The 14,732-nt window shown below is 33.6% G+C and overlaps 1 protein-coding gene across 50 annotated transcripts in view; it reads right to left on the bottom strand.

Moving 5' to 3' along the window:
* Window positions 1–14,732, bottom strand: part of myo18ab (myosin XVIIIA b) — a 173,054-nt gene that overhangs the window by 22,672 nt on the left and 135,650 nt on the right. For all 50 annotated transcript variants that reach the window (XM_073923711.1, XM_068213726.1, XM_073923733.1 and 47 more), the window contains 7 exons: window positions 13,484–13,638; window positions 8,588–8,711; window positions 8,257–8,457; window positions 5,628–5,738; window positions 3,527–3,631; window positions 1,771–1,917; window positions 1,564–1,677 (listed from right to left, as the gene is read on the bottom strand). In XM_073923711.1, the coding sequence (XP_073779812.1) occupies window positions 1,564–1,677; window positions 1,771–1,917; window positions 3,527–3,631; window positions 5,628–5,738; window positions 8,257–8,457; window positions 8,588–8,711; window positions 13,484–13,638 (957 nt within the window). The remainder of the gene's footprint in view (window positions 1–1,563; window positions 1,678–1,770; window positions 1,918–3,526; window positions 3,632–5,627; window positions 5,739–8,256; window positions 8,458–8,587; window positions 8,712–13,483; window positions 13,639–14,732) is intronic.

Raw genomic sequence — 14,732 nt, 5'->3', positions numbered from 1 at the left:
CATTTCTAAACATAATAATTTTAATAACTTATTTCTTATAACTGATTGATTTTATCTTTACCATGATGACGGTAAATAATATTTTACTAGATATTTGTCAAGACACTTCTATACAGCTTAAAGTGACATTAAAGGCTTAACTAGGTTAATTAAGTTAACTAGGCAGGTTAGGGGAATTAAGTTATTGTATAACAGTGGTTTGTTCTGTAGATTATCGAGAAAAAATATAGCTGAAAGGGGCTAATAATTTTGTCCCTAAAATGGTTCACAAAAAATTCAAAAATGCTTTTATTCTAGCCAAAACAAAACAAATAAGACTTTCTCCAGAAGAAAGTCTAGAAAGAAGAATATTATCAGACATACTGTAAAAATGTCCTTGCTCTGTTAAACATCATTTGGAAAATATTTAAAAAAGAAGAAAAAAAAAAATCGAAGGGAGCTAATAATTCTGACATCAACTGTAACTATGTAAATGACACATAATAACAGTTGTCATAAGCATGCATAAAATATCATTCACTTTCATGTCATGATTATAAAGGTTTCATGACAGTCTTATGAACACCCATTTAAGTAAAGTGTTTACGAGACTTTTTTCATGCTGATAGGTTGATAGCCCTGCAGTGCGCTGACACATACTGCAGTGCAACTGGGCTGCAGGCATCTTGAATTTGAGTCTTGACTGGAGCTTTTCTAGAAACAAATATCATAATAAAAGCAAAATGCCCAAAAGAAAAAAAGAAAAAATTCTGATCACAAGACAATGTGACTTAAATACTTTTTTTCAGTATTCAAAAATCATCCATCCCATTTCCTATTTTGTATCCCTTTAAACGCTAGACACTGCTAAAAGAAATCCCTTATTGTCTGTGCAGCTTCAATTCCACACCTTTAAACTCCGTCTGGCAGGTGTATTGTATCTAGCCCATGTGTCACCTTCAAATCCTCTAGTGGAAATCCATGACGGGGTGTCAGACAGACCTGAAGCTAATCAGACAGTGATCATGGCCAAACCATTTATCACATCTAGCTGATCAATATGACGATATTCTGCTTTAGGAACACCCACAAAAAACACTCCCCGGCCCACACCGAAACAATGCATTGCTGCAGCTTTATAGCAAATTAAAATGTTCGCTGCACCCTTATGTCTAAATGTCTCTTGCTCCAGAGAGCTGAGGAAATATGACAGGCGGCAGTGATGAAGAAAAAAAAAGGAAAACAATATGGAGACAGCATCAGGGGAACGGCATCTGCAGAATTTGGCTGCATCCGCTTCTCCTGATATCGCTTCATAATACGCTACAGCGAGGACACAATTACACAATTCTCTACACGCTCAAATAATACTGTACCAATGATAGAATTATTAAAGTGTGATGCATTTCAGAGCGATACATCTTGTTCAAATTAGAGGCAGAATCGGAAATGTGCCATTAAGGGTGGAAATCATTTCTCTGTAGCAAATAATTGAATTGACACCTATGGTGGATTCTCATTTAAAAGAAATAAAAATAATTTCAGCTTCATTCTACTTTTACCCCCAAGCGCAGTTAGACTTACAGCCTGTTTGGATTTGGATATGTCATCCATTTGGACGTGGAGGTCCTCGATCTCCACTTCCATCGACTTTCGGGCTTTGACTGCAGCAGCGCATGTGAACTCGGATTCCTCAAGCTGTACAGGGAACGTAAACACAAACGCTCATAAATAAAATGTATGTTTACTGCTGGATGCGATGTTGAGCGCACAGGGAGATGAACAACAGACCTGGTTCTTGAGCTGGGCGATCTCTCTCTTGCTGGGTGCATTGTTCTTCAGGTGATCCAGCATGATCTGAGCATCAGCCAGCAGGGCCTTGGTGCGCTTCAGATCTTTCCTCAGACGCTTCTCTGCCTCCACATCTCTGTGGCTCACCTGAAAATAACAAGCATGGTTTTAGATGATCCTTAAAGTTTTACACATTCAGTGATTAAGAAGGTGATTTTGGTTGGATTTTAGCAACTGCTACTGATTGTTCTTGACACTTAGAGCAAAGTTGTTTTTTGTGAAAATAAAAATGTAAAACTAGTGCACATTGTTATTATTTAGGTAACAATTAATCCTTGCAAGATATTTTCCTAATTTTTTTTTTTTTATTAATCTTCAGCCAAAGTCTGACCATTTGCTTCCGTGATTAAAGTGGCACCTACTCTGTTGACGTCAGTTTGACAGCTTCAGAAATAACATTTTTAACCATAACACTCTTACCATTAGTTTGCTATGAGGGACTGAGCATTTATAAGCACTTCTTTAGTGTCAATAATAAAGTATTGTTGAACACAGCAGTTTATTATCTTTTTCCTTTTTTCAATTTGAAAAATGAAATGTTTAAATCAAAACAACTGTAAATGTAAACACAATAAATGAAAGTAAATTAATGTAATAAACACATATGATGTAAAATTAATTAAAAGTATTCATAAAAAATTTAAATAAATAAATAATAATAATATTTTACTCACCCCCAACTTTTTAATGCCATTAAAAACGTTAACAAAAAACTGCCAAATTTCCAACACAAAATTACCTTTTAACCACACTTTTATTTGTCATGATTAATTAATCATAAAGGCTACTCAAAAACCGCCTGTTTGCATGGAACAAACTATTGCAACTAAACAAAGTTTGAGCAACTGTGAGCTAGTTTAAAATGCCAAGATTGTACACTGAGACTAATACACAAGCATACTGAATCAACTATGGCTGAGGCTATTAACTGAGGGCCGTTCAAGTCACGTCTTTTGTGCACGCAAGTTCATTATTTCTTTTCTTGACCACATATTGGGGGCACCCAACCTGTGGTCTGTGTGGGTCCTAAAGCCCCAGTACAGTGAAGGGGACTCTTTACTACTCAGTGAGTGCCTCTCAGTGGTTGCTAAAAATTCCAGGATGTCCTTTGAAAAAGAGAGTAGGAGTTTAACCCCATCATCCTGGCCAAATTTGGTGTGTGGTGCACTATGGCTGCCGTCACGTCATCCAGGTGGATGCTGCACTATGATGGTGGATGAGGAGATTCCCCCTATGTGTATAGATCTTTAGGTGTCCTGAAAAGAGCTATATAAATGTAAGTCATTATAATAATAATTATTATTATTATTACAGTTTTTTTCTTATTTCCATTTATTTATTCATTGTTCTATCATTTTATCAGTGTAAAATTATTACGTACTGTATGTTTAAATGCCAAAAACATTTTTCAAATACTTTTAAATCTAAAGAGAAATGGACTATTGTTTGTTTTTTATTATTATCTTGTGCTGTATTATTTAGTTTTTGAGCAATTATGATCATCGTGAATATTATGATCAACGTGGAACTGTGATTATTCCTCTGACTACAATCATACAACTAAAATCGATAATTAATGCATCTCTAAATAAAGTGAGTCTAAAAAAATCAGCGTCTGCTATTAAATATGAAAAACAGAATATATTTAACCAATCCCCTTTCAACCAGATTTTAGATGGACAAGTTTGCTCTGTACCTGGTCCTGAGCGCTCATCAGTTTGGCTTCCATGTCCCTCTTCTCCCTCAAGACCTTCTGCTTGTCTTCATACTCCTCTTCCAGCTGGACCTCCATTTGCTTGAGCTGCTCACACACACACAAAACACACAACATCACTGAGGGCTTTGTGAAGTAGCATTGCCCTGAAGAGTCAATCCAATTATGTACCATCATTCCAGACATATCAACACACTCCCTCAATGTGTCTTTAGATGCTTCTGAGCAGCTTCAAGTGTCAATCAAAGGACCCAAAGAAGGGTAATTATAGGATGCACTGTACTGGCAGCTTGATTGGTTAAGTGGAGAGGAGGGAAAGGTGAACTATACGTGAGGAAAATAAAATAGCAGCCCCATGAATTATACATCAAAACAAAACTCGTTGAGTTCAGCTTATCTGCACCTCCGCGCTAAAGACACTCCACAAATGTGAAGTCGCTATCAGCAACAAGAGCCGAACAACGCTGAAGGAAAATTCGTATTCAACAAATGGCCCAATATGCCTTGTTTATTTATGTCGTACAGAAGTTGAAGCGAGCACTGCATAAGAACTGAACGGCAGCAATTATAATTGAACTTGTGAAATGCTGTCAGTTAAGGAAAAAAGATAAACAGTAGGACTGTATGATGTGTTGAATTTATTTCACATTGTTGCAAATTCATACATGATGACTTTTAGCCTGTAAAGCACTGCCTTATGTAAAACTCTACAGAAAAAAAAGGTAGTTTGACCGAAGAGAAAATTTGATGTAACTAAACGTGTATGAAAGCAGTAGTCCGTGACTTATGCAAATGTAATAGGTCATGTCTTATTATTTTCTTTTGTTTATTTTTTGTTGTAACAAAGATCTATTTTGTCATATTTTTTTTTTGTTATTATATATAAAGTGTTGGGGGTAACGCATTACAGGTAAAGTAAATTATGTTATAATATTACTTTTCTTAATAACGAGACAAGTAATGCATTTCTTTTTAAAAATTAAGTAATAATACTTTACTTTCTTTATTGTCCACAATGAGATTTAATCTCTGCATTGCTTTTTTTTTTAAATGGACTATGCATTTGCAGCAAATGTTAATCCACTATCAATAAATGTTCCTAAATAATTAAAACATCCAACTGTCTCTATTTCATGTCCCTCAAGGACCAGAGGTTTCAACCCTTGACTAAGAAGGTTTAATTCTACCAATAATCTCCTTGGTTATAGTAAAATTGATCTCCAGTAAATTCCTTTTACACCAATTTTGAAGCAAATTTATATAATTGTAGTCCAAGGTATCTCCTTCTGTTCCTGCTTTAGTCAACCGGCAAACAAGTGCCATATCATCTGCATATTTAAATAACTTAAAACCTAAATCTTGGATCTTCAGTTCATTTGTGTAAAGAGAAAAAAGTAAGGTTGATAAAATGCTTCCTTGTGGAACTCCTGAATTTAAAATCATTGTTTTAGACACCATATCGTCATAACAAATACTATTTGTGGACGATTTAAAAGGAAATCATTAATCCACCGAATAAGATCACCATTCACTCCTAAATCAAGCAATCTTTGCAGGAGAATATCTATCTGAATATTGGAGTTACTTTTTTTTTAGATTAATTAATATGCTTTTTTAAAAATAGTTTGCTGAAATAAAATTAGTATAATCACATTGAATGTCACTTAATGAGAAAATTAGCTCCCTGCAGGAACAGACAAATAATAAAAATACATACATACATACATGAGACTAATTATAATAAATAAACAAGTCAATCAATTTAATCAATCAAAATATGCATGTATTTTTATACATAAAACTGTGAAATAATGATTATTATTCTAAAGTGGTTGAACAGATAAACATTAAATAATCGAAATAAAATAAATCTTATTATTTATTTATTTGTTTGGATTTTAATATACCAGTAGCTAGACAAAAGAATTGCTCAGCAATCTTTTTACATTACTCAACATCTACATAACATGAAGACTGTAAAGCAAAGTGGGAATTTTAAAAGCAAACATTTATTGAATTATAATAAAACAGTATACAATAATGGATATCACACAATGAAGGTGGGCGGTTGAAAGTATCATACCTTCTTGCTGCAGGACTGTCTGATCTCCTCCACCTCATCTTCTTTGCTCTCAATCTCTTTCGAATGCGTCTGTCTCAGTCTCTCCATCTCCATCTCCAGACGGAGCTTGGCCTGCAGGTCACAACATCAACAACTCAGTGAATACAAATCTGCACCTTCTGAACGCACGCATGCGATAGAACACAGCGAAAACACACGCCGTCCGCATACAGAAGCATATGCAAAATAACACCACCACACAGGCCAACAAACTGCTTCATAATTATTATTATAATGTATGCAGACTGTGCATATTGACAATTTCTCCACACAGACACATCAGCTGAATCTACATGAATTTGCATATTCTGCATGACAGGTGAAAATTGAGTGCACAGAGAATGTGCATCATATCAAGAATACATTAAACACCAGGCAGTTCGATGCAACATATATCTTTATTCTCGAGACTTCATTGGTGCATGACTCATGCCATGGTTTGATATTTAAAGTGCGTGTAAATTTTACATTTACAATAGGGATGCTCTGATCAGGATTTTTGCAGCCGATTCCTTGTCATGGTGATCGGCCATTACTGAGTACAGATTCTAATGATTCAAGCTTTATAATGCATTAAGCACATTTTCCCTCCAAGTATGATACTTAAGTGGAGGTCTTGTCTTACCTGAAAGAATAGATTAAGGATGCTTCATATAATACCTAAAACACATCTCTTATAACCATTCAGGGGTGAACATGTCATGGCCAGAAGCAGCATTTTACTTTGACTTAGTCCCTTATTAATCAGGAATCATCACAGAAAATAATTTAACACAGATATAAAAATTGGTAAGAAAAATGGCAAACAATGCAATTTGGAAACATCACAAATGATCAAAGAAAAATTCAACATGTCTCAATCAAGAAAAAGTTTGGAGCGCATATTTGATGCATAAGTTAAAATGCACACCTGCAAATCTAATACGTCTCTACTAAAAGGAAATAGGCCTATAAACGAATGTTTATTACAATAAGCATATTACAAGAAGTTATATTATTAAATAATATACATGTTTTATTAATCTACTAATTTAAGCCAGCTTTTACTGAACTTGCAATATTGTCAAAAACACAGAACTTTCAGTTGTTATATGTAAAATGGTCTTAATACATGCAGGACCAATCAAATACTTTGCTCAACGACAACTATTTATTTTATTTATTTATTTAATTTATTTATACAGGGACAATGTACAACATGACATGTTGTGCCAGAGTTAGCTATAAAGCTAATTTACATCTGTAGTCCCTGGGCAGGAAGTAACAAATTGACAGCAGATCTCTCAAATTACAGAGAAGGGGGTTTGCACTCATGAGATCTTTACTGCTTTATTCATTTAACCTAAGAAATGTAATGCTCAAACCATCACTGTGCCTCTCGTGATCTCATGTCACCAGTATTTCCAGGTATTTTAACTTGTTTTGGAGGATCATGGAGCCGATATGAATACGCGTAAGACTCCCAGAGCTTCCAGGAGAGGTCATAGGATTGGATGAGACACTAGATAGTGGTGATCGCTCCACTTGCATCACAGCAGCTCAAATCACTGTAAACACATTGGCTGCACTAGCAACAAAGAGATCATCACTCATGCGAGTCGAGCTAATAGACTGTATAAACAGATCGCACTGCACCTGTATATATTTTAGCTATTTATCGATTGCTCACACCCCCACACATCATTTACCTCCCCATGTGTTTGAATGCTGTAGGCAATACATAATATAAGGAAGCCCACGTGCGCCTTACTTTGCTTGTAAACTCCTAAACAGACACCTGCGATCAGTTCATGAGATAGGCCAGATTGGCGAGTACTGATGGAGTCATGAAATTTGATTCAGTCGATTGAGCAGAGCATCCCTAATTTACAATGTGTGTTTTGTTAGAGCACATTGATATTCTTTAAGTGAACAATTAATCCATGCTGAGTAAATCACCTGAAAAAAAAAAAGTTTGTAAACTAAAATTTGTTTTGGTTTAATTTTTAATCAAAGTCTGACCATTTGCTTCTGTGTATAAATGGGCGTTCCTACAAAATACTCTTAACCATGCCTCTCTTACCGTTTGCTATGAGGGAATGATGTGCAAAGAGAAAGCCCCGCCCCTACTCAATATTCCATTTCAGTTGGAAGTACATAAACATGCTTCAATAAAAGTCTCAGCAATTTCTGGTTTACGCAGACTTTAAAGAACAATTTTGGTTATTTTAAAATCTCCATCATAATGAAAATGGTGATCACCTGTTTACAAGAATAAAAACAACTACAATTTTAATTTTATTTTATACTTATATTTGTTATTTTTTTATATTTGAAATATATATATATTTAAATGGTCGATGTTTTATATAAAAATAAATAATATGTAAATACACATGATAAAACTTCATCCTTTTAAAACTTTATGATTATGTAAAATTTATAAAATACTAAAAGCTAATTACTTTTAATTATAAGACTAATTTCTAACCCCAAACTTTGTCATTGTAGTATTTAAACACATTTTTTCAACAAGGGTCTATTAAATTACGACGAAAACTAATAATAAAATGTTGTAAAAACAAATTTGTGTATCCCATTCAAACATCACCTGTTCCAGCATCTGAATGGTTCCAGCCTGTTCATCCAGTTCCTCTTCCTGATCTTTGACTTTGGCCTCAAGGTCACGAAGTTGCTTCTTAATCTTGGCCAATGACGCCTCATCCTTCGACTCCTGCGAGTTCAAATCCTGAAGCTCCGCCTCCATCTGCTCCAGCTTCAGATTGACAGCGCATATCTCCAGATCCTTATCCTGAAAGAGCAGAGAAAAACTCATTTAGGGCAACAAAGTCTGGGCTCGGTTCGCACAGACACATGTATGTCACAGCCAGGACTGAAGTGAGAGACAACAAAGAGAGGATGATATAAGAGAGGTTGCAGACCTCCAGTTGTTGTCTAAGGCTGAACACTTCCCCGGTCAGCATGTCTTTCTCTCTGCTGAGTTTCTCCCGCTGACTCTTCTCTCTCTGCACCTCCTCTTGAGCCTGAGTCTGCTCCGAGTCAAACCTGCATCAACAAAATAAATACTTTATCTCGGGAACACAAAAGACACAAAGATGTAAAGCAGTTTTCCAGAGGCTTTACATTCTCTGATCCTGTGTGGTTGATATTGAAAATGATTTCAAAAGAACCGACTAAACTACAACTATAATAAAAATATCTAAATGCAACTTGTATTTGTATTAAGATTGTATTGTTTGTATACAATATATATATATATATATATATATATATATATATATATATATATATATATATATATATATATATATATATATATATATATATATTGTTTGGATAAAAATATCATTGATTTACAGTGCTGTGATTACTGCCCTAAAATATATATTTTTAAAATGTCTAAACAGCTTTTTCCCCATTGAACGCAATATTTATAAAAAATATTTTGGAACAGTAGCTTTTGATGTGAATGGTCCTTTTCCACTGGAGATACTGTTGCCCTAATAAACTAAATAAAATAGTTGTAAAAAAAAATAATAAAAATAAAAATAAAAAGTACATATACCTTAGGAACGGTATAACAGAAAATTTGGACAGTTTTAAAAAAGTTTCCAAACAGCAATAAACCTTATCTGAAACTGGTTATCATCCTATACCTACTTTGAATGTGACTTTTATCTTTAGTAGAACAGAGCAATTGCATGCAAATGTCAACCATTAAAAAAGGTTTCAGAAAAATAGCAAAACTCTAAGTTGTGTAGGCATGTATTTTACAGTACTGTAAAAATAAACAAAAGTAACTCTGTCAATATTTTCAAACAATTATTTTTGATTAGCAAAAATAAAATAAAATCAATCGTTTTTTTTTTTTGTTTTATAGAGAGGCAGCACTTATTCTTCTAATTATCTATGGTTCTTTTGGGTTGTACAGATTAATTCACAGAATTTCTACAAAGTATGCTGTATACTGTAAACTCGCAGGCTTTTTGGTCACATCTATGACGCATGTCTATTTTCCTAATTTAAATTATAAAACATTTTTATAGATTGACATTTTTCTGATCCCATAACTTTGTGGTTAGTCATTTTGGAAAATATAAACAGATGTTTAAATATATTGTTAGGATATACTTTCTATGTGAATTTATGCTTTGAGTTTTTACTGCAAATGTCACATCCGTATTGCAGGAATTAAATTAAATTTAAATCAAAAATTTAAATCAAAATTAAATAAAATCTGCAGTTAAAACCGTGGTGCTTGGGAATTTATAAAAGGCAAGTCCATAACTAACAAGTAATAATTAAGTTTTAGCTGAATTATCTTGTATAATGCTTAACAAAATTTTGGACGGCCTGAAGAAACTACCCCTTTAAATTATCATTTAAATCATACACTTTAAAACGTAGCAAAAATGTCATTATAATGTAATTTTGTTTTACTCTTTCCACTAGTAACTATAGTTAATTTTAGTTTGCTGTAATCAAATTTTATTATGTATATAGATTTTATAAGCCTCCCTGCATTTAAATATCTGTATTGCACATAAAAGCACATATTAGTTGACCAAAATACTGTATGTATAATGCACTAACTAAAGTGAATCGCTAATCACTTTAATAATAATATAAGCACAAGTCTTCTGACAAAGAAAAATGTAAATATAACAACGTACCTGCTTTTCCTAAAATAGCCCAGCATAGCAGAGCGTTGAGAACTAAAATTCTTCTAAGCTTTACAGTATTGTGTGTGACGTGTGTGTGTGTGTCAGGAGGGGCATTAGGGGAGAGCTTTCTGATTGGGTTAACTTGTAAGTGGGCAACAACGTGTAAGTCGTGACGCTTTGGGGCAAATCAGTTTGTTCTCTTTTTCCCTTTTTTCTCCTCCCCCCTCCTCTCCTAGGACCTGTTATGATCCCGTAAATGAGTCTTATGCAACTCTTCGTGTTAATCTGAGCCCCACGGAGAGATGAAGAACTACTCTCCTCACCCTCCCCCCTTCCCTCCCACTGACTAAATCTGCCGTCACCCTGAGCCGCAGGCTGACCATTACATTTAGAGTGGACTTTCACACATGCCATCCGCAGTGACAGGCACAGCCTCTGCCGGTTTACTCAAGAGTCTAGAGAGGCTTAGTAGCAGCACCTTCACACTTTCACGCTCCAAGAAACGATGGTGACTTCATTCTTCTAAACAATTAAATCTCAGCTAATTGAAACATTTTCCATGTTTAACATATTAGAGCTGCTAAAAATATTGTTTTTCAGTTCACTGTGATTTGGTGCAAATCCCAAAACTGTGAAGTTCCTGTGAAGTAGTGCATTTCAAAGAAAAGCATTGCATTGTAGCATGAGTATTGCCTTCACTGGAGGTTTGCATTTGCTGAAAGAACATGGAACATGGACTTCAATTGCATGACCACTAAAGAGCACTTTTCTAGCTCTCACATACATTTTTTTATTGTGATACTGAGGTTGTTCTTGTGCTCAAAGATCTAAAAATATATAAAAACATGGGTAACACTTTACTTGAAAAGGTGTTCATAATACTGATGAAATACATATATCATGAAAAATCTTCAATCATTACAAAACATGTCATGATTGTGGATTACATTTTATGCATGCTTCTGACAACTGTCATTAAGTTTAATTTGCTCAGTTCCGTCATTTTTAATGAAAAGGTTATTGTTTGAGGTGTCTTGTTATGAAAATTGACATAAATACACCATACACTGTCTTTGTCATGACAACTTGACATTACCAAGACAACATAATTTGTCATAAACCTGTCATTAACATGATTGTCATGAGGCTATTATTATGACTGTCGTTCATTTTTTGACAGCGCAAGTACTTTTTTTCTTGCCCTTAACTACAGTGATTCAAACTAAATTTGTCATTAAAATGTTATTACATGTCGTTAAATATTAATCACTCGTTTATAAACGTATTTGACAGAGTAGTGACACTTTTACTGAGAAAGTTCAATGACAAATTCAACTTGTTCCACTGAAGTGATCAGAAAATTATTTATTACACGTATAATGGTCAAATGACATCATGCTTAAGATTAATGACAAGGTATGCTGTCTTCATAATGTCATGAAATGTCTCAAACATACTCATCCTTGCATTTAAAATGCCATAATGGAACAAATGGCACATAATGACTTCTACATAAATAAAGTCTTTTTCATGACATGTCATGTCCTGATTATGAAGGTGTCATGACACTAAAGAACAACCCTTCAAGTAAAGTGTTACCTATATAGAAATCGGTCAGAAATTGTATATATTGTACAGTTTTTATAAATGAAAATAAACTATTCTGAATCTCACCTCACTCTTTATCTACTCTCAATTCAAGCTCATGTCAAAGACAAAACTTTATTAATAATTTATTATTATAATTAATATTACATGTTTTACCAAATTAGATATTGGTGTCCACCATCTGTAGAACATAATGGCACTGGTGGCAGTGCTTTCAAAATGTCGGAGTATTATTCCCCCCAAAATACACTGTGTTCTCTTACACAACTCTTGTGTTCTCTCACTAGAATTTTGTGTTCCCCTGAAAAACTCTCCATTCTCTAACAGCAATACTGCATTCCCTCAAACTTTTCACTCGGTCATAAAAGCACTGAAAGATTTTCTTTCACAAAAGTCTTGCATGTGAACATTAAGTTTATTATAATGTATAAACTGTATATATATATAAAGATATTAAAAAAAAGAGATACCTCAAATGAAAAGAGAAACCTCAAATGAAGGCAAGAAATGCCTTTTTATTGTTTAAAAAAAATCATAAAACGTGACCATAGTTGTATAATTTGGTAAATAACTTATAAACCAGTTCATTAAAAAAAAAGTAGTCAATAGTTCAAAAGAATCTAAATTAGTACGAAATATCATCCTGCAGACAGTTAAAATTAGAATTAGAATAATTCTAAAATATAATTATTTGCCTCCCTTTTAATTTATTTCATTTTTTAAAATTCCCCAAATGATGTTTAACAGAGCAAGGAAAATTTCACAGTATGTCTGAGAAAATTTTATTTGTTTTATTTCGGCTAGAATAAAAGCCGTTTTTAATTTTTTTAAAAACATTTTAAGGTAAAAATTTTTAGCCCCTTCAAGCTATATATTTCTTAATATATTATATATTAGCTATATATTAGTCTACAGAACTAACCATCGTTATACAATAACAATAAATTATCCTATTCAGACTAGTCAACCTAATTAATCTAGTTAAGCCTTTGAATGTCACTTTAAGCTGTATAGTAGTATCTTGAAAATGTCTAGACAAATATTGTTTACTGTCATCATGGCAAAAATAAAATAAATCTGTTATTAGAAATGAGTTATTAAAACTATTATGTTTAGAAATGTGTTGAAAAAATCTTCTCTCTGTTCTTATTTCTTCTTCGGAAAAAATAAACAGTGGCTAATAATTCAGGTGGTTTAATAATTCTGACTTCAACTGTGCACATTATGACAGAACAAGTCAGCAAAATGGTTCTCATTACAGATATATTGAATAATTCTAAATCAAATGAAGCTAAAATGGAATTGAGAGCTTGTGAATCAGACATAAGCAACTCTGTAATAAAACCAACACTATGAGTAGACCATTTTGAAAAAATGGATTTTGGACCAAAGTGTTTTCATTTACTGTTGGTGGTTCATCACAGCCTGACATGACTGAAAAAGACAAATTAACAAAATATCTTGCCGTGGCATTACATGCTCTGTAAGAGGAGTAGTTACCCATTTCCTCAACTGTATGTTTGTAAATCTCTTTCTCTGACTCACTTGCGCTGTTTCTTCTCCAGGTCATGGTTGCGGCTCTGCTGGCCCTCCAGGTGCAGTTTGGTGTCCTGTAGCTCGGCTGTCAGTCTCTGGCATTTCTTCTTCAGCTGCTGAGCCACGCGTTGCACCTCTTCATTGTCCGCCTGCAGGTCTGTCAGCTAAACACAAAGATTCTCATTGAGTCTGTACAGGTGGATCTGTCCATCCACTGAGTATCTTGTCTAGACGTGTGAGTTTCAGATAATACATTCATGCTTGAGACAGTACATGCTGTTGAGTTGGAACACACTGACAATACGAGTGAAGTCTGGGCTTTTATATGTTTGTTAGCTTGGGAGAATAAAGTCAACTGCATGGATGCGCCATCTAAGGTATAACTGATAACAGGATAACAGGAAACTGATGCTGAGAATGTATTAAGAAAACAGGGTGTTTAGATGTTATTTTTATTTTTAGACATTTTATTTTACTTGATAAGACATCATTAAGTAAGGTCAGGAGTCTGAGGTGGTTTTGGGACCCTCTGTGTGTTTAGGCATGCCCTAACATTTTTTTTACCTTGGATCACAAAACCAGAAAAATTGTATTATTATTATTATTAATAATAATACTATCACTAATAATAATAATAATAATAATAATAATAATAATAATAATAATAATAATAATAATAATAATAATAATAATAATAATAATAATAATAATCTAAATGATGAATAAATATGCTTGCAATGATATATAGTTTGTTGGGATAATATTTGGCTGAGACATGTCTATTAAAAATCTGGAATCTGATGTATAAAAAAGTTGAAAGACTAAAAAAAAATCACCTGTAAAGTGTCCAAATTAAGTTCTTAGTGATGCATATTAATAACCAAAAAGTCTGTTTGGATATATTTACAAAAACAAATTTTAAAAATGTCTTTATAGAACATGAGTTTATCTAAATATTCAATTGATTTTTGTCATAAAACAAAATGCAGTAATTCTGAATACAGTGTATTTTTGGCTATCCCCACAAATATATCAGCAAAATGTAACCAAAGTGGTCTGCACAAACTGTCCTACAATATTATGTGAACGAGGTGGATGTATATGGTTATATTATTTAACAACATTACATACTATGTGTAGTTTTGGGGGAGGTGAGCCACTGAAACAAGGCCATAAAACACATTCTTGAGAAATCAATCTTGTAGTCTTGGCAATATTCTACCAAACTACATGAAAATCAATATGACCACAACACGTT

This window comes from Danio rerio, chromosome 15, assembly GCF_049306965.1.
Source record: "Danio rerio strain Tuebingen ecotype United States chromosome 15, GRCz12tu, whole genome shotgun sequence".
In the NCBI taxonomy this organism is placed as follows: Eukaryota; Metazoa; Chordata; class Actinopteri; order Cypriniformes; family Danionidae; genus Danio; species Danio rerio.
The sequence above is the reverse complement of the archived record's forward strand: the minus strand, read 5'-3'. Positions and strand labels throughout refer to the sequence as shown.